Source organism: Canis lupus, chromosome 1 (assembly GCF_048164855.1).
Source record: "Canis lupus baileyi chromosome 1, mCanLup2.hap1, whole genome shotgun sequence".
In the NCBI taxonomy this organism is placed as follows: domain Eukaryota; kingdom Metazoa; phylum Chordata; class Mammalia; order Carnivora; family Canidae; genus Canis; species Canis lupus.
The window spans coordinates 85,915,633-85,935,576 of NC_132838.1; the positions used below are offsets into that span (position 1 = coordinate 85,915,633).

General features: G+C 39.5%; 1 protein-coding gene and 1 long non-coding RNA gene across 12 annotated transcripts in view; one reads left to right on the forward strand and one right to left on the reverse strand.

Moving 5' to 3' along the window:
* The window catches only part of LOC140639710 (uncharacterized), a 61,355-nt gene extending 47,501 nt beyond the window's left edge, over positions 1–13,854 (reverse strand). For 4 of the 11 annotated variants that reach the window (XR_012036341.1, XR_012036340.1, XR_012036336.1 and 1 more), the window contains exons 1-2: positions 13,643–13,850; positions 12,597–12,722 (exon numbers count right to left, since the gene is read on the reverse strand). This is a non-coding gene — a long non-coding RNA (uncharacterized lncRNA). Of the gene's footprint in view, positions 1–6,790; positions 6,965–12,596; positions 12,723–13,642 lie in introns of all 11 variants that reach the window. The other 7 variants (XR_012036334.1, XR_012036331.1, XR_012036330.1 and 4 more) reach the window with 5 other exon arrangements.
* The window catches only part of ALDH1A1 (aldehyde dehydrogenase 1 family member A1), a 54,421-nt gene continuing 43,172 nt past the window's right edge, over positions 8,696–19,944 (forward strand). Inside the window, exon 1 of the mRNA XM_072838007.1 lies at positions 8,696–8,858. Coding sequence (XP_072694108.1) covers positions 8,793–8,858 — 66 coding nt within the window. The 5' untranslated portion in view covers positions 8,696–8,792. The remainder of the gene's footprint in view (positions 8,859–19,944) is intronic.

Consider the following 19,944-nt stretch of genomic DNA (forward strand, 5'->3'; position numbering starts at 1 on the left):
GATCTCAGGGTCTTAGGATCAAGCAGAGTGGGGCTCCCTGTTCAGGGGAGAATCTACTCCCCCCTCTCTCTCTGTCCTTCCTGACCCCCTGCTCATGATCATATAAATAAATAAAATCTTTAAAATAAAGAACTGTGTGCAATAAAATGCAGATTATAAGTAAGAAGATAGAGGGGGATATATTTTGCAAACCCCACCCAGAGGAAAAAAGCTACTGTAGGGCTAATTTATCAAAAGAAATTCCAAGGCAAAAAGCATCAAGGAGACCAAGGAGAGCTTATAATGATAAAAAGTCTGATTCTCTAGGAAGACATAGCAATGCTAAGTTTATAAGCAAATAAAAATATAGCTATACTAACACATGCTACAATGATTTGGGAGTTATCTATTGCCAGCCAAGAGAGGAACTAAGAAATGCACTTCAAAATAAATCATAAATCAGGAAAGAAATCACAATGGAAATCTGGAAGTATCTTTCATTGAACATAAATGAAAATACTATATCCAAACTTGTAGGTGTTGCTAAAGACATGCAGAGAGCTTTGAAGGGACAAAGGCTGGAAACCAAATGATCTAAGGATCTGGAGGTTAGCAAAGGGACAATAAAACAAACCTCAAGGAGAGAGAATGAAAGGAACAGTGTAGGTTATGAACAGAAATTAGGAAATGAATAAACAAACATACAATAGAGAAGATCAACAGAGCCAAAAGTTCTTTGAAACACTAACGACATTGACAGTCTTCTGATGAGATAAAAATGTGAGCCTCTAACAGACCCTCAAAGAAAATTATCACAGAAGAAAAGGTTGAGGTAAAAGAACAAATAGACTGGCCATGAAATTTTAATTTTTAAATGTTTTTTTTTTAAGATTTTATTTATTTATTCATGAGAGACAGAGAGATAGAGAGAGAGAGAGAGAGAGAGAGAGAGGCAGAGACACAGGCAGAGGGAGAAGCAGGTTCCACTCAGGGATCCCGACGCAGGACTCGATCCAGGGTCCCCAGGATCACACCCTGGGCTGAAGGCAGGTGCCAAACTGCCGAGCCACCAGGGCTGCCCTTTAAATGTTTTTTAAAGATTTAATAATTTACGTTTAGAGAGAGAGAACGAGCACAGAGGAAAGGACAGAGGGGAGGGAGAGAGTCTCAAGCAGACTCCGTGCTGAGCATGGAGACCTGCAAGGCTCGATCTCACAACCCTGATATCATGACCTGAGGTGAACACAAGACTTTAACGCTTAACTGGCTGAGCCACCCAGGTGCCCTGGAAGCCTTGGCCAAAGAAATTTTTAGATAAATAGGTAAACTAAAATAGCAATTGATTTATTACAGTAATAATTGTGTGATTACGATTCTTTTGGGACGGCAGAACAAAAATTTATAACAGATAAAGCATGTAGAACAGGAATAGAAAATCAAGAGATAAAATGTTCAGAGTCCATAAATTCTGTGTGAGATGGGGATTAAATTTACACATACTTACAGGTATGTGAAAAGGTTAACCAATACAAAAAAAGTATTTCTTCTGAACAAGGAAAAAGGTAAAAATAGGGAAACAGAAACTGTAATCAATGAAAGAGAAGATTGGTAAGAAGAAAAAGAGTATGCAGTACGTCTACAATAGTCCCCCCCTCCTTAATAACACAATTACTTGTTTTGATCATGAGACTGGCTGCCCAGAAAAAGCTTACAATCTTTAGTTCTCCTTATATCAAATTGTGGACTCATGACTAAGCTCTGGTAACAGAACTCTAAACTTCAGGGAAACTTTCTGAAAGTGCAGTTGACCCTAGTTTTTGGTCACTTTTCTTCCCGTTTCTCCATGCTAATTACCGGAATGTGAATGCAATGGTTAGCATTCCAGCAGCCTTCTCTTATCAGGAGGTCGTCATACTTCTGGGATGCAGGAACAGTGTGAGCCAAAACGACTCTTTGTGTCTTTTGATTCTGCCACTGGGCCTGCCCTGGCTAACAATTTACAATCTCATTTATGTGTAAGAGAAATCCATTTTCATCTTGAGTATTTATTTTGGGTTTTTCACGATAAAGCAACCAAACCTGATCCTAACTGATATAAGCATGAGCAGAAAGCACAAAATACATCAGTAATCAGAATAGGTAGAAATATACAGAAATGGGCCAAACATACATATTAAAGGCAAAAATTCTCAGATTGGGTTAAAAATATTCCTTCTATGTGCTCTTTAAAACCCAGACCTAAAATGTCTTGATGCTGGAAAGTCCAAAGTCGTAATTATTTCAATAAATAAAACTAACACTTTTCTAGAAGAAAAGCAAGGAATCACAGATGTGTGAAGTTTGGTGGTATTGTTTTTGCATAATTAGAGACAGGACATTCAAGAAAGAGATTACATTTTGGGAAGTGATAATGGGTTCAAGCAGGGGTCTTAAAAGGTAAACTTAAAGGACAAGGTAGTTAGCTCAAATTGAGTGTAAAAAGCCTCTTTATAATAGGGATAGTTTGGGCCCATGTCATAGTGCAGAGACTCTCAAGCTGGAGCTTGACTCAGAATAACCTGGAAAGATCATGAAAATACAGACTGCTGTGTCCTACCTCCAAAGATTCTGATTCAAGAGGTCTGAGATGAGGTCTGAAGATTTGCACTTGTAAAGGTTTTCCATGCATTGTGGATGTTGCTCCAACCTTGAGCACCAGGAGAAAATGGAGCCAGAGCTACTTCAGTGGTTCTGAGAGCTGGACCACACATTAGAACAACCTGAGGGGCTTTACCTGGCATACTAATAACTGGGCTCAAATCCTTTCTATTGAATCAGAATCTCTTTTGTTTTGTTTTGAATTCCCTAGGTGATTTCAATGGGCCAGCAGGCTAATACCTCTCTTTGGCTCTTCTGATGTTTAAGAAGTTAAAATCTGGATTTTAATGTAAATGTTTCTAGTTTTTTTTGTTATTCAGTGCGAGGGTCCACAGGAAACAAATATGTAGGCTCTTGAGTTTGGAAACCTAGTAATATAACTATATGACATATAGCGCAAGTACCCAACAGGCAGCTGACACGTCAAGCCAGGGCTTGCAAAATGAGTTTGGATTGTGGTTATAGGTCTGGGTACATATGTGCAGCTTTAAAATGTGGGAACACATCCAAGCAAGGAAATGCAAGGGAAGTTTGCCATTGCCCAAAGAAAATGATTATTTTAAAAAAAGTAATAGTTTTCACTCGTCGTTATCTATAGCGTTTTACTTTTGCAATGGAATAAATACCCACCTACACTACAACTGAAATGAAGATGTTCATCACCTGAGAAGTCTCTATTCCAAGGTACAGATGGGAGGTTTTCCTTTATTTGAACAGGAATAGTCAGACATTAACAATAAACCAGAACAATGTGCAGAGTCATGATTAATAAATGTATGTACTTTTTTGGCAGCTCTGCACTTGAGCTCTCATTGATTTGTGTATTTGATTGCCAAGGTTGCTCTAACAAGTTACCACAAATTTGGTTTAAAGCAGCACATATGCATTCTCTCTGATTGTAGAGTTCAGAAGTCTGAAATCTGTTTCACTGGCTGGTATCAAAGGGCCTGTTTCTCCCAGAAGCTCTAAAGGAAGGACCCTCTTTGCATTTTTCAGCTTCTAGAGATGTGTTTCTTGTGTTCCTTGGCTTCTGGCCCCTTCCTCCATCATCAAAGCTGGCGGTTTCAGTGATCACATTGCCTTCTGCTTGTATGGTCAAGTTTCCTTTGTCCTCTGCTTCACGGACTACATTTAGCACCTGCCCTAATAATTCAGGATAATTTCTCATCTCAAAATCCTTAACTCAATCACATCTGGAAACTTTCCTTGGTCATACAAAGTAAAATTTACAGATTCCAAGGATACTTTTCCAAGCCACTATTCAGCCTGGGAAAAGTATATAAACTATAACCAAGGGAATCATATGATCATGCATAATTTCAGGATACCAGGAATGACGCTGAAATTGAAATTCAGTTATCTAGCTTTCCAAGCCCTGAGACCAAGATCAAAGGGAAATTGCAGATTTTGGCCAAATCCTGAGGGTAAAGTACAATTTCTTAGCACCTCTACACATCACACAGGTTTATAACCTACTTTTTAAAAATTAAATTACAATATATTTCAAAAGTTCAGCAGGTCCTTCCTTAATTATTTGTTTCCTTATTTATATATGTGTTTTGCTAAACCATAGACTACCTAACCATTTGGTATTTTTCTATTTTATAAATAATATACTAAAGATACTTGCTCATAACTTATGTATATTTAATTGTTTCCTTAAAAATGGATTTCTAGAAGTAGAATAACTAGATCAAGGGTTTGAACATTTTCAGTATTTTAATATAAGTTGTAATTGCTACTGAGTTACTGAGCTCTGACAAAACTGTGTGAAAAGGGCCATTTCTCTGCACTTTTACAGGTACTGATTGGGATGAAAAAAAAAGCCCCTCTTTTCATAAAAATGCCAACCTATTGCAGTATAGATCACATATGAATTATGTTTATTGAGGTATATTTGGGCGGGAGTAACTCTCTGAGAAACTTGCTTTACCTACAACCACAGTTTAACTTACCTGCCAGATTCATTTGCACCTCCAGATTTCCTTTAAAATTATTCTGACTGTATGGTTTGCTTGCATCAAGTTCAAAATCGGGGGGAAAAAACAAGGTATGGCATTAGAAGCCAGGATACTAGTGATATCCTAATTTAGGGTGAGGAAAAAGGAGATCAAGGTGGAGAGGAGGCACAAAGTGGGCTTCGGGGTACAGATATTTTTCATTCCCTGACCTAGTAGTGGTGATTTTGTTTTGTTCCTTTTATGACTGTTTATTGAGATGTAGACTTGTGATTTTTGCAGTTTCTTTTACTTGGCACATTTGACTTGAAAATGTTTTTTAAAAATGTTTAAAAAGTAAAAAGTGTGAACACAGCACTGACACTCCTGCCTGCAATCACTCAGTTTAGGACACAGCTTCCTCTGCTTACCGATCGTCAAATCTCTGCTCCAAAACCTGATCACCCTCATGAACCTAGTATTTCAATTATATGATGGGATTAAATGTTATCTAAATTGTATATTTAACAGGAGGAGGAGTTTATTTATTTATTTATTTTGAGGAAATGTTTAGGATCTGTGAAATCTATGTATAAAACTGAGCGCTGGGCAAACTCCCTACCTTGTCAAGTGGTTAAACCCATTCCTGTATAATCTGTGCCTAAAACAATTGTGAAACAATATCGGAAGTGTTATAAAAATCTCAAAGTCATCTACATTCAGATTCCTTCAAAAGTGCCATTTGTATCCTTAATTTCTCTGTCCACTTGGAAGAAACAAGTACACTGTGAATGCTGTGGAAGGTTATTTCAAACTCTGACAGCCGACCCGGTGCTAAAAATTGTCTTTGGCCCATAAAGTTTAACAAAGGCCTATTTAAACTAAAATAATTACCTTAGAGTGGTTTAGTGTACTGTGTCTTTTAGTGACTTTGCTAACTGACCGGGTGTCCTGACTGTATCGGATCAGAGGGGCACCTGCTATAACATTAGTAAGGCAAAACAAAGAGAAAACAGTGATAGGGTATGTGAAGAGCAGGAGAACTCAGAGGTGAGGAAATATTGCTTATTGGAGAAGGATGGTAGATGAATAGAAATTAGCCCATATACACATCCATTCGTGTATTCAAATGCCACCTTTCACCTCCACTATTAACACCAGCATACCAACCAAGGACAAATCCCATCACCACAGCCAAGACCCAGTCTTTCTAAATTATTAAGGCCCAAATAGGCCTAAGAACAATGTGGTGTCTGCAAAAATTGCAGTGATCAAAAGCCAAGGGATATATCCATTTCTGGATTAACCAACCGGCAGACTCACCCAACCATGCTTAAGGCAACACTGAAGAGACAACACTGAGCATAAGAAATTTCACTCCAACAAATGGATCCTGGATTTTTGAGATCAGGAAATGTAAAAAAAAAAGCTATTTTTATTTCACTGTATGGTTACGTTTGCCTAACACATTTGACTGGTTTCTATTTCAATTACTCATGTGGGTGGGAGAAGGTTAAGTTAGGCTCCATTATCTTTTCAGTCACCAAGGCATGCAGGGAGCTCTGGAGAGATTCCTTATAAAATGAGAGTAGTTTCAGCAACGGCTGAAATCATGGTTTGTGTGTTCCTTGGTATAATGTACCTTTCACAAAGGGGTGGAAGAAGTTCAATTGGAGAGAAGAGACAAATAAACTCTGCTTCTCTACCTCTCCCACCTCTCAGCTCCAATTGTGTATGTGTGTGTGTATGTGTGTGTGTGTGTGCATGTGTAATTTAGCTTGGCCATAAGGAGGACAGGATGATTAAACATCTTTGGTCTATGATTCCCAAAATCAAGTCCCATACATATAAAAATACAATAAAAATATGGAACCCTAGGGTGTGTCTTGAAGTGAGCTTCTTTTGTTCTGTGCTTTCACCTAAGCCCCATGTGGTGTGTGAGCAAGAGAAGTGATCTGATAAAGCCTTCTTTCCATCCATGCCACCATTCCTGGGAACACCCTATTCCATAGGGAGGGGATGACGCTGACTTCAGAAATAAAGATCTCAGGCTCTGTGGTTTCTGGGCAGAAATTTAAAAAAAAAAAAAAATCTGCCCTTCAAGTAAGATTAATGCTGGAGAATTCCTGATATTCTAATCATAGTGCTTTACCCATTAAAAGATACTTGGTAAATATTTGTTGAAATGAAATGGACAGGTATGGTAACATGTTTCCAAAGCCATACCTTTTACCTACCTTCAGTAATGTCTGTGATAAAGGGAGGTCTCCTTAGGTAATTATTCAATGAAATAAAATCAAGGGCCAGCATCCAAGTAGTGAGGCAGCACACCAAGTATGTCATGGGGCTCTGTGCTTTCACTATCTGGACACCAAAAAAACCGATGTTTGGATCTCTGCACAACTGTGAGGCTGAAAGAGGCAGACAGCAGCAAAACACAGATGTCCAGGCAGGGCCAGAGCCCTGCTCTGCAAGTTATATAACAGCTGTTGTATAATTGTGCATTTAACTCAAAACACATTTTTAAAAGACAAAACAATTAGATTTTTCCAAAAAGAAAGAAATTGAGAGCAAGAGCAAGAGAGGAGGGACAGAGAAAGAGAGGAATGTTGACATAACCCAGAAGTTTCTATCTGGCCTTCAAGCAGGAGATGCAGGGGAGGCATGGTCCTTGGAGCTGGTTGTCTTGGAAATCAAGGGACCGACCCATGAGCCTGATCTGGCCAGCCTCCTGTTTTTGTAAATAACATTTTTTTTTTTTTTTTTGGAAAACACCTATACCCATTCACGCATCCACTGTCTATGGTTTCTTTCATGTAGATTTGAATAAGTTATGACAGAAACCATCTGGCCTAGAAAGCGGAAAAGATTTTCTGTTTCTCTAACAGAAAAACGTTTCTGGCCCTCGTCTTAGATGAATAAAAGACCTAATAACCGTTAAGTGTCCATGAGGGTGACCCTTCACTTAAGAAACCCAATGGGAAATGAAACTCTGGTTTTGCACTTGTTAGGTCTGTGATCTTAAGCAACTGGCTTGTTCTCACTATACCCGTAAAACGGGGTAATCAAGAATGGAAAGAGAGAGGAAGGCTCCCCTGCCAGATTTGGAGCAACTAATCAATAAACCTGCATTCTCCTACCTAGATCCCACATTTGAGGGAGTTGGCAATTTTCCCTGGGGGAAAAATTTTATTCTAACTCTCCATAATCAGTATTAAGAGTATCCACAGTTTTCTATCGTGTTCCTATTGTAACTTTTGCGAGAGCTTCAATACAATAAAGTTTTGTGCTTAAAATGGGAGTTCAGTTAAAAATTCTTTTTAAATGTTCCCAGCTTGAAACACTCATTTTTGACATTGAATTACATAGGGTCCTGTTTAAATCTACTTTTTGTATAACTGCCTGTATCAATCATTGATAAATATAGCCAACTTCCAAAACCAGAGGTTAGTTTCAGTTTAGATGGTTGTAACAGAAGAGATTGCCATCTCGCTGTTGTGGTGACTGTGTGTGACAGTGTGGTCTGAGATCCGTGAAAATCCTGCTGACTCTTCTATTCCCATATGTAACATAATGATAAGTTAGAGCTTGAGAAATCACAGTAGGGCTGCTTACCCAGCACTGAAAATACACTCAATTGGTAGGATCTTGTAAAGCTGATTTGGGGTTGGGTCTATCTAGAGGGACACTCTTCCCACTCTGCTTTTCGGGGACCTGGGCTGATTCAGTGACAGCACTGTCCTGAAGACACCTGGCCAGGGACCTCTCCTCACCAGCTTCTACTAAAAACAAGTGCCCTTTGAGACTCTTTCAATCCTCAAATTCTCTGATTCCAAGGCTGTCAGAGGAGGAAAAGTTTCACAGTAGCATAAAAAGCATGAAAAGCCAAAAAATAATAACTGGCCTTAGTGGCCAGAGCAGCTGCACTGCATATCCTTATCACAGGTTTCGGCTTTGTAAATTAATTCGTCTGCAAATAGTGCTCTGTCTCCAGATGCAGTTTCAACGCTGGAGCGCTGGTTTCTTAAGGATTTAAGTTTAAAGTCAAGGGCTTCCGGCCCTAGGTGTTACAAATAAGTAGTGTCGTTTTCTTTTTGCTCCGAGTTTGTTCATCCAATCATATTCCAGTATGCAAATAAACCTTAGCCCGTGCAGATAAAAAGGAACAAATAAAGCGAAGTGCTCTATCAGAACCAAATCGCTGAGCCTGTCACCTGTGTTCCAGAAGCCGAACCAGAAATGTCGTCCTCAGCCATGCCAGACTTACCTGTCCCACTCACCAATTTGACATATAAATATACTAAGGTTAGTACAATTTATATTTGCTGCTTTGCCTCTGGTTTATAAAAACTACATGTGTGGAAAGCATAAAAGGTCAATGTAAGTAAACTTGTGCAAAGAGCCCTTTGCAAATACAAAGATAAAAAAGGCTTGCAAAATGCAGGTTTGGGTTTAGTGTCTTGATCCAATTGATGATTTCTAGATCGGAGCGGGCAACTTTTCATAAATTTAGTTCTTAAACTATTTCTAAGTGAAAAGAATTCTCTTCTGTGTGAAAGGTTCTTGCAACCAGGGTTCAGTAGACTTTACTAAGCAGTTCTATTACTTCAGCATAGCTCGACCTGTATGATAAGAGAGGCAAATACTTACTAGAGAAATTTACTGGAAAGAGCCAAACAAATAGGAAATGATTTTTTTTTTAAGGAAAAACTGTATGCTGAAGTAACTTTTTTTTTTTAATGTTTCATGAGTGTCAGACCTAGTTTTGATAATTTGATGAAAGCTCCTGTTTCAAAAACTCCAAATGGGCTTTGGATTATTTGGCATATTTGAGGGGAAAGAAGGCATTTTTCTTTCTTTCTTCAGCCAAGTTTGTTGCCATTGGAGCAGATGCGTAATTGTTAACTGATAAATATGTAGAGAAACAAGATCAGGAGCCAGATCCAGACTTAAAATCCCACAAGCTAGGGAGAACGAGGAAATGAATCCTGTCTGATGCACAAAAGTACCTCTGAACTTTGCCTGTTTCACACTATTATATGCCTGCTTTCCTGACAGAGTCTAGAACTCCCCAAACAAGCAAAAACCAAACAAAAAACCCAAATCTGAACAAAATCACTTAAAATTGGCTTTAGGGTACACTGAACAAACAAGGTAAGAAAGGAACCATTCCAATTCAGTGAGAGCCATTTTGCTTTCCAAATTAGTCAATGAAAAATCAAGGGCAATATAATTTCATGATAAAGTAAAGCCCCACTAGTATTTATTTATTCCCTTGCTTGTAACCATGGATACTTTTGAAATCCTAAGGTCTGTTATATTTTCATTCTTGTAAGTGCAACAAATGAGGAAGTTGCTCAGCTGACTGGTCTTTTTCCTTAGGAAAGTATTTGCAGAGATCAGATTGTGCCTTTAACATGGTTGATCAGCAGCTATAAAGTGTATTAAGGTATTATTTTTTTTATGTGGTTTTATTAAAAGGGAAAACATTTCTTTTTCATGTAATCTTATTCCAAATGAGAATATGGAAAATGTGGTGAGTTCATACCCTCCAACCATTTGCACTTGGCAAAGGTGTGCCCAAAAGATGACAAGACTCCAGTCTTCCCAACTTTTCTTACTCCAAACTGGTCATTCACAATAAATTTCAATCCGAAGCAGGCACATTGAAGAATGCATTTCATAAACATCAAAATCCTTGGCAATGACTGAGAATTATCTCATTACTGTTACTACAGAGTCTTTTTTTTTTTTTTCCTATGATCCTACTTGGGAAGATATTTTGGTAGTCTGAATGTCACATTTTTAAAAATTTGGCTTTGCAGAAGTTGGTGGTCTTCTTTGTATGTGTATCTTGAGGAAGCTCTCAAGTGAAATATTCTTTCTACAGAATTATGCTTCATTTGGTAGCTATTAATTGAGCATGTCAGAAATCGTAATGGACAAATGAGATGGTCCTTAAAATCTAGCATACAAATGCAGATCTGGTGATCCTTCAACATGGAAAGATGTTTTTAAGATTGGAATCTCCTGTTCACTTCAAAGCCATTAGATGAGAACACCCCTCTAAAGAAAATGACCGACCACAGTGTTCAAAATAGGCACAATTCAGAGAGTAGCCATTTGCTTTTGCGTTTAAGAACTTTTCTGGGTAGAAACACACAATGCAAGTGAATGAATTTTGATAGCTCACACATCTTCTCTATAAATCTGTTCTGCTCAGATAGCATTTTATTGTCTGATTTATTGGTTACAGCATTTTCACACTTGGGAGGACACCAGTTATGTATGTAATTAAATCTAAATGGGTGAGCTTTTTCAAATGCCTTTGCATTTGCTTTTTACTGTGCCCCACTGAAGAATTATATTGGATTTGCACTTGCAAGGGGGGTGCATAGAAAAATGACGGTTATTCACTAAGTTTCCTGGTTGCAAACCAAGTAAGCAGGGATTTTATAGTGTCTGTGGAATTACCTTCTATGGCCAGCCCCTAAACTCTGTATTATTTTTTTACTATGTTAATGCCCTTTTTTATTATCACTAGAAATATAGCAGCCGCTGGGGCCAGGTGGAGGGAAGAGACAAGCAGGGTTGAGCAACACAAAATTATTACAGCCAAGGTAGCCCTCAAATTTGAGTCTGCTTTCACCCAAACAAAAGAAGTCATTGTTGCATATCTTTTGGGAGTTATTCTCTAGTTCAGTCTGGTTATGTTTTTATTGTTGGTGGGGTGGATAAAACAGAGATCGGAGTTAAGAAATAATTCCTAAAATGATACAAACATTTTTAGGATTTAAAACCTCAAGAACATCATTATAAATCCGCATAAACTTGGATTCCATTTCTAGCCTCATTTTTCCCCTTTCTAGTTCTAAGTGAGTCGCACATCTGCCAGTCCAACCGTTTTATTGAGCCTTTAAATGAAGAGCTTCTTCAAACTTATGCGATCATTGGGCAAACTATATTACCTTTCTCTGCCTCGATTTCCTTATGTGTAAAATGGGAATAATAAAGGTCCCAATTTCCTAAGGTGGATGAAACCATTAAATGAGTTTAATTTGTATAAAGCATTTGAAATAGTGGCTGGCACATGGGAAGTGACTGATTAATGTTGACTACCTCAGTCCTATTTATTTTTCTGAATTCTTTCCAATTTTCCAGAATCTTCTTTTATTCAGCCTTCCCAAGACCTATTTCCTCTCATGAGTGCTCCTCTCATCTCATTCTTTTCTCTTAGTTTTCCTGCCACTCTTGCATAGTCACACCCCATCTGACAAGGATCTCATTGGTGCAAAGTTCTAAGTGTTTAGCCAGGACTTCAAGGATCAAAAATCTTCTCTTACAGAATTCAGTAACTTCATTTTCCATGCTGCCTTCACAACATCTTTTTTTTTTTTACCTTAAATTTTTTTTTAAAAGACAAATACAAAATTCAAGAAGACAAGCTTTCTCAGGATTCAAACTCCAAAATGTTTAACTTAATGCTACACTTAACTCATTGAACAATAAGGTGTTCCTACCAGAAAAGATTTTCATCTGCTAATGACATTTTTTAAAAAAAGAAAAAAAAATATTTTATTTATTTAGAGAGAGAGCCTGCACAAGCAAGGGGAAGAGGCAGAGAGAAAGGGAGAAGCAAACTCCCTCCTGAGCAGGGAGCCAGATCTGGGGCTCCACCCCAGGACCCCAGGATCATGACCTGACCCAATGGCAGGCATTTAACTGACTGAGCCACTTAGGTGTCTTGCTAATGACATTTCAAACACTGACAGACACAGGCACACACACACAGAAAATGACAATAGGTAAAATTGTGTTTACTCTTGTACCAATGACTAAGTTATTTGCAATGATTCTATTTACTTCTAGCGGTAACCCTGAGAGGAGGCTCCTCCTCCTGTTTTGTAGATGAGGAGACTGAGGACCAGAGTGGCTAAGTAACTTACCTTAAATCATACAGCTAAAAAGTGACAAAACTAGACTTCCAATGGGGGCAGTCTGGGCTCTCACACCCAGTGACTTGTCTAAGATCAATACTGTTACCTGGGGATGTGGACTTGATGGAATCTTATTTGGTCCTCCTTTATTCTCTCATTCGTCCATTCCTGATTCCTGGAGGGGACATGACCGTGTGGCTTTCCAGCAGCTCCTCAGCTGTTCCCAGGCCAACTTTAGGGGAAAAAAAAAAAAAAAGAACAATAAGGAAGACCGGAAGCAAATAGGCATTCTGCTTTGATTGAAAAGGTGGGGTTTGGGGGTGGGAGAGGCTGCGACCTAGAGGATTTGGAAATAGGTGTGCCATTTCTATGGGAACTTCATTTCTTCAACTCCGCAGAGTAACTTTTGGTCGGAGTAAGAGTTGTTTTCTCTTGTAATGGTTGCTGAACCCATTGTGGTCAAAGATATCTTTTTGATAAGGAAGAGTTATGAGTCATTGCATACTATGTGCTATGCGTCACTACCACTTTTTTTTTTTTTTTAAGATTTTATTTATTAATTCGTGAGACACACACACAGGGGTGGGGGGAGCAGAGGGAGAAGCAGGCTCCATGCAGGGAGCCCCACATGGGACTCGATCTCGGGTCTCCAGAACCAGGCCCTGGGCTGAGCCACCCGGGCTGCCCTCATCAGCACGTGTTAAAATTCTCACGGCAGGGACGCCTGGGTGGCTCCGTGGTTGAGCGTCTGCCTCCATCCAGCTCAGGTCGTGATCCTGGAGTCCTGGGATCGAGTCCCGCATCCAGCCTGCTTCTCTCTCTCTCTCTCTCTCATGAATAAACAGATAAAATATTTTTAAAAATCCTTATGGCAAACAAATTCAGGCCACGTGCATTCCCCACTCACTACCCGGTTCTCTTGGCTCCCAGCTCTCTCGTTTCTCCTTCCACGTGGTTAACCAGTCACTACACAATAGCTCTGTGCTCGGTCTTACAGTAAGTAGAAGGAGGCTAATAGGGTTTAGGGAGCTTATGTTCCTGGAGGGTGTGGGGATGAAAACAAGCATCTATGTGAATACTTTATGATCACACATCAGGAGAAATGCTAAAGAGAGGACAGCTGGAAAGCTGAGAAACAAGGGGAGTGCTTACTTTCCATGAACTTCTAGGGAAGGTCTCTTTAAGAAAGGGGCATTTTAGGTGAAGCCTGAGGGATGCAGAGCACAAAGTGGCCTCGGAGACGGGGAAAGAACAAGGAGGCAACGGCTCTCGGCTCGGCTCGTTCAAAGACGTGCACGTGGGCAAGAGCCTGCTGTGTTCGCACAACTCTTGGAGGGGCTAACGCGGCTGCGGCTGTCGCGGCTGTGGCTGTCGCAAAGGCAGCATGGCCGCCGTAAAGCGACAGGGTGTCGTAAAGCGAGGGAGGCCGAGAACAAACCGTGTGGGATGGAGAGAGCGGCTGTGGCCACACTGTCCGGCGGATCCGGCCGGAGGGGAACCATCCACGGGGCGCTTCCAACAGGACAGGACTTGCACTCAAGACCAAGCTGATCGTGCTGAGGCGCTGCTTTCATTTGGGAAATGTTTTTAACCGTCTTCTGACTGAAGCAATATTTTGTTTGCTTTTGGCTTGGAAGCCGTTGAGCAAATAGCTGGATGGGTGCGAGGGACGGTGACTTGACAGGATAAACCCGGCTTCGAGCTCCCGCTCTTCTGCCCATTGAGTGCTGTGACCTTCGCCAAGCTTCTAATCCCCTTGAGTTTCGGTTCCCCTGTCTGTAAATTGGGAATGATAGTGACAACCTTGGGAAAGTGGCCCTGAGAATTAAGTGAAGTCATTTTTGTGGAAAATGGTCCAGGCTCCTCTTTTAACCCTCTCCTGCCCACGCTGACTCCCACAGTTCTCAAATTACTCCCCTCCCAATGTATGTGGAATGAATACTTGCAATGCTTGCCATAGTTTAAAACTGCTTTCATCTCTTGATCTCCTCTGAGGCTCATAATCAGCCACTGGAAGAGAGTTAGAACATGTCGCCCGTGTCCCATTTTCCAGCTGAGGAACCTGAGTTCAGAGATCTTCGGTGATTTTGCTCCGGGTCTCACAGCCCTTAGGATGCGCAAACAGAATGAACTGGATTTTGAATCTTCTCATTTCAGGTCTAATACTTTTCCACATGATACCATTTCCCCCTCCACACTAAACATGGTGGTACCTGAATCCTATTGGATTGTTGGCCACAAGTGATTTCATACCTATGGCTTCATTTGTAGCATTCGTCCTTTACTCTGATTGAGAGAGTGGAAATCTGGATGATGAGGAGAGGTATGATTCGGGCACTAGATCCCCAGACAGATGGTCCAACAAGAGAGTACTCTAGAGTAGCATTTCTCCAATTAAATAGGCACATGAATCAGGGAGGGTTCTTGTTGAAATGCAATTTCCGATTCTTTCAGCCTGAGGTGAGGTAGGAGATTCTACATTTCTAACAGGCTTCCAGGCTTTGCTGTCGTTCCAAGTGTGGTCTGTTGGCCAGCGGCAATGGTCTAGTGGTTTGGGATCAACCTCATATTTTTACTTGCAATGGCCACCATCTAGTTACTTAGAGACCTGACTTCCTCTTTCTCTCAGAAACCCACTCACAGCCAGCCAGGTCAGAATCACTTACCTTCCCCTTCAGAAAGTGCCTGAGTCCAACAGGAACCCAATGGTAGCCACAAATAAATGGTGGAACCGACCATTAATTTTGTTCCAGGCTGGTAACCATTCACTACCAACTGCAATGTTTTACCTCATCTCCGAGGACTGATGTTTTGGCAAATCATTTTGTTCTTTGGCACCTGCTTCAAGAAACCTAATCAATAGCAATCCTAAAGTAAATAATACATGCTCTAAGAGACAGTATTAGTTCAATTTCGTAAGGAGTCTAACTACTGCAAGTGTTCACATGATTTCTTTAAATTGAACTTCACCTACTGAATCAGTCATTAACTGCTTGCCAGAATGAAAGGGCTGGGTGAGAAAACGCTTAAGGATTATGGGAAACCTCTCCTTTGAAGAGGAACCCAAAGTTCAGGTAATGCCTCTGAAATGGCATCGATAATCTGTGGGATGATGTAGTAGAGATCCACATTAGAGAAATCTCATGGGAATACAGGCATTGATAAAATGGTGATATGCTTGTCTCAAAGTAGCAGTTACCTGGCTTGGGGTGGTGGTGGTGGGTCCCAGTGATTTGAGTTTCCCTGATGCTAGCATAATTGTGGCCAAATGCCTTATAACATTTACCAGGTTTAAGTAACAACATAGAGCCGTGTTCAAAAGAACAGGAGCAATAGTTCGTTAATAGTTAAAACCATTACTAAAAAACAAAGCAGAGAAGTAGAAATTTGTGTGAACCCAGATTCCAGAACACTGATATATTTTGAGTACCTGTGTGTATCAAAATCTTGCACAAACATTGTTCGCAAGGGATGTAAAGTCTTAATATTTGATCTTCTGATTATATATCATTATATCTCTACCTGATGACTTTATGGTAATGTTGAAATTGTTAATGGGAATTTGTTTCCTAGGAATCTGGACAAACATCACAGATCGCAAAACTTTATCTGAACACCTACCTCCTCTTGCCCCCCAGGTTCATCATGTGTCTATTTCCAGTGCTCTCCTGATGCTTAATAAGAAACCAAAAGAATACAAAAAATAAATAACTGAATTACGCTATTTGGCACTTTCTTTAGAAGGAAAAAGGCTTAATATGCAAGCCATTGTACTGTTGAACCTTGATATGGTGAAATTTAAAGAACATACAGAACTTTCTGGTGCTTCCACATCTTACCTCTTTGATACAGGGTATGCATGACAAAGACCACTGACAAGTATTTTTGTCATCTATGGGACATAGTAAAGATGTCACTCAAAACAGACATGCTTTAGCATCTTTTCTTTGCCCAAGTTGAAAAAGTTGAGGGGTTTTTCAAACAACAACAGAGAGTATATATTTATGTCACTAAAGCCAGACTATAATATAAAACAGAAATGAAAGGAAAATTTTATTTCTCCCACTTTTGTTTTGGTCACTCTCCTTTTGTTTTCATTCCTTTGACTGGAGTTAAACAGTTTCCTCCTGTCTATTTCCTCCTTAATTTCCTTTTAGAATTTTTTTTTATTTTTTTAAAATTTTTATTATTATTATTTTTTTTTACTTTTGGTCTCAACATTTTATGTTGCTGCCTCGGGGTTTGGAATGAAAATAGTTCCCAGAGGTCTAGCTCTGATTCTTTTAAATGTTTAACACCTCTACCTGATTTTTGTTCAGTGTCTCTTAGTCATCCCCCATCTTGTTATTTATCTCCCCTCCCTCAAAGTCTTTGGTTTTCTTTAAGTACCCAATGCTGAGAAAAGGTTTACACATTTACAGCATGCACTCCTTCTTGTACATTTGCAACAACACCCATCACTCCACATGCTGTGGCCCAGGCTCTCAGATTTGAAAATTCACACAGGAGACATAATATGGGGAATTTCATCACCTTCCTAGCCTTTGGCAGATCTTAAAAGAAATCCTCTGTGCACTGAAAATGTGATCTGTTAAAAATCTCTCTTCCATCAAGAAATCACTGGCTTCCCTTATAAAGGATCTAAAGCCACTGGCCCTGTTGCAGCCCCGAATTGATGATGTGAATTTAAGGCACCCTGAAGATCTATTGGAGGGAGTCAGGGGCTCTCTCTCCCTTGTAAGCCAACAGGTTCCAAAATCCTCTATCAACAAGCATAACTAGTAAGTTTTATTTTGCTTGTTAATTAAAATCAGCTTGATCCAGGTCAGAACTATTTTGAGGAAAGGGCTTATTTATTTAGAATCATAGCTTTATATCAATCACATAAAAACATATTGATTTGTACTCTGGAAAGGCCTCCTGTCCCCAATTTATGACTTATTCTTAAACATTAAACTGCATTCCGGAAACGGCAAGTTTTTTATTATTTTTTTTTTAAATCAGAGGTCATGATACATCCTTAAAGGCTGGCATATCTAAAATTTAAAGAGTAAAAATCAATTTTTAAGTGTTCTCAACATTCTCATTGATTGTTTCCCCAAATAAGCATGTGATATCTAAGAGCATGCATAGGAATCTATAATTCCCAATCAATATTATGAACTTTAAGCTGAGGTCTAGTGTACATATATTATTCAAAAGTATCCTGAGTCCAAAACTCTTAAGTAGAATATAGTTCCTGTAGTAATTAAATGGGACCCAAGATTTTTTTTTACTTTTATAGGATGATCCCTTTCCCCCTAAACTTGCTAAAGGCAAGCAGCAAATGGAAAATGAGATTGTCACCACGAAAGATCATTTCAACAGGCCTAAAATAGATTTCATAATGATTATAACAAATATCCGTTAGCCTCCACGTCCCCACGTAACCATTTTATATAACAGGAAGGATAATTATTCACAAACATTTGGTCACACAGTTAGCTGGAAGGTAAATGTCAAATGTAAAGCCCACAAAATTAAAACAGAAGAAAAGATCATTATGGTAGTTCTTACCAAAAAACTTCTCCATAGCTAAGGGGAAGAAAAATAAGGTGCAATAGTTGGCTTTCACAGCTACCTTGGTCATCTCACTATCTATGCTGGGTTCTGTTTTTATGCTGAAAGGCTACTGTTTAGGGGAGAATGCATATATTTCGTAATTTGCATTTGCTCTCTCACAGTAATTTGTACTGCTCTCTCATTCCATCTACTCTCAAGACTTATGAACACATGCCTGGAATGTGAAAATTGTCTCCCAGCTAATCTAGGACTCTGGTTGCTCTACTTCAAATCCATTTTGGGTACATTAACATCAACATTCCTAAACCATCTGTTTGATCCTGCCATGCCCTTGTTGCATCCAGAATAAAGTCCCACTGTCTCACTATGCAGATCAAGATTCACCACAAACTGACTTCTTTTTCTTTATTGAAACTTATCTATGACTTGTTTCTACAAACTACTTGGGGCTCATCTCTTCTCTGTGTTATATGTATCCCATCTCTTCTCTGTGTTATATGTATCCCAAGAGTGTTTCCTTCCTTTGCTCGTTTGCTCTTTCCATCAATACAATCCCATCCTTCAAGGATGCAGTCTTCTGGCCCATTGGTTAGCCTTTCCTGGGTTCCATTCTGCAATTTACTAACTAAAGCACTGTGTTGGTCTTTACCCTACATACAACCTTCAGTTCTTTATTCCCTGATCTTGATGAGAATACACTCTCTTCTTCAGTTACAAGCCCCTTGAGGGCAGGGGCTCACTCTCTCACACTTCCCCACAATATCTGCCAGATATGTCAGGTATTTATCACTATTTGGCAGAACATAATAAGTAATTTAATAGCAGGATATGAAAGGCTACGTCAGAATAGAGGGGAAAAAAGAGGTAAAATTCAATTGGTCCAACAATGAAATCTTCATGAGGAGGTAACACTTGAAGCAAGACTTGAAGTATGAATAGAAAAAAATAGTGAAACTCTAGTCTGAGGAACAGCATGAATAAAAGTGTGGAGCAGAAAGGTATGATGTTGGAGACAGTAGAATGAGGCCAAAGTAGAGGGTTGGAAAATAAAACAAAAGGTTGGAAAAGCATAATGAGGTCACATATGCTTAGGAGAAACACCTAAGTGTTTTAAGGAGCTGCCGCAGTATGAATTGGGTTGGTTTAGGAAGATTATGATAATGGGGGTGGAGGGGTGGAGGACCAAGTTTCAATTAAGCAGAAGCAGGAGGCAGGGAGGACCGGGAGTTTTGTTTTTTGTTTTTTTTTTTATGATAATATAGAACAACATGATACCAAAGGATGACTAGGGATTATGTGTGTCATTAACTGGAAAGGAAAAGTGTGTGCATGTGTGTGTGTGTGTGTGATTGTGTGTGTGTGAGAGAGAAAGAAAGGAGGAGAGAATATACAAACTGTAAAGTGTAGTCTGAGGTAAAAAGTAGCATAAAGCTAGGGATGACAGTGAGCTGCATTTGGGACATGTTGATTGAGATGATTCCCAGCCAATCCTTGGGAAGAAAAGCACAAAAAAAGGAAAGGCTAGAGATGTATAAAGGAAAATATCCTTTAAAGATAATTACAATATTCTGCAAAATGTGTTCCTGAGAGCTGGGATGCTGATTCAGTCTAAGAGATAGTGGCCAAATCAGTATTTTAATCTGAATTTATCTTTCTTCAAGTTGACTCAGATGCCAACACATTTTTCTTGAAGACAATAAGAATGTATGGCTTTCATCTGCATCCCATTATCCTTGCCCACACCCCCATGTATGTGTCCTTGGACATCTAGTCTCTTCATCTGAGCTGCTATGCACTCACTCCCCTTTATTTACTCATGCTCACATCTTTTTCCTGTCAATTCCAGGGTAGCACTACATTTTTTAATTCCTTTAAATACCTGGTTGATGCTG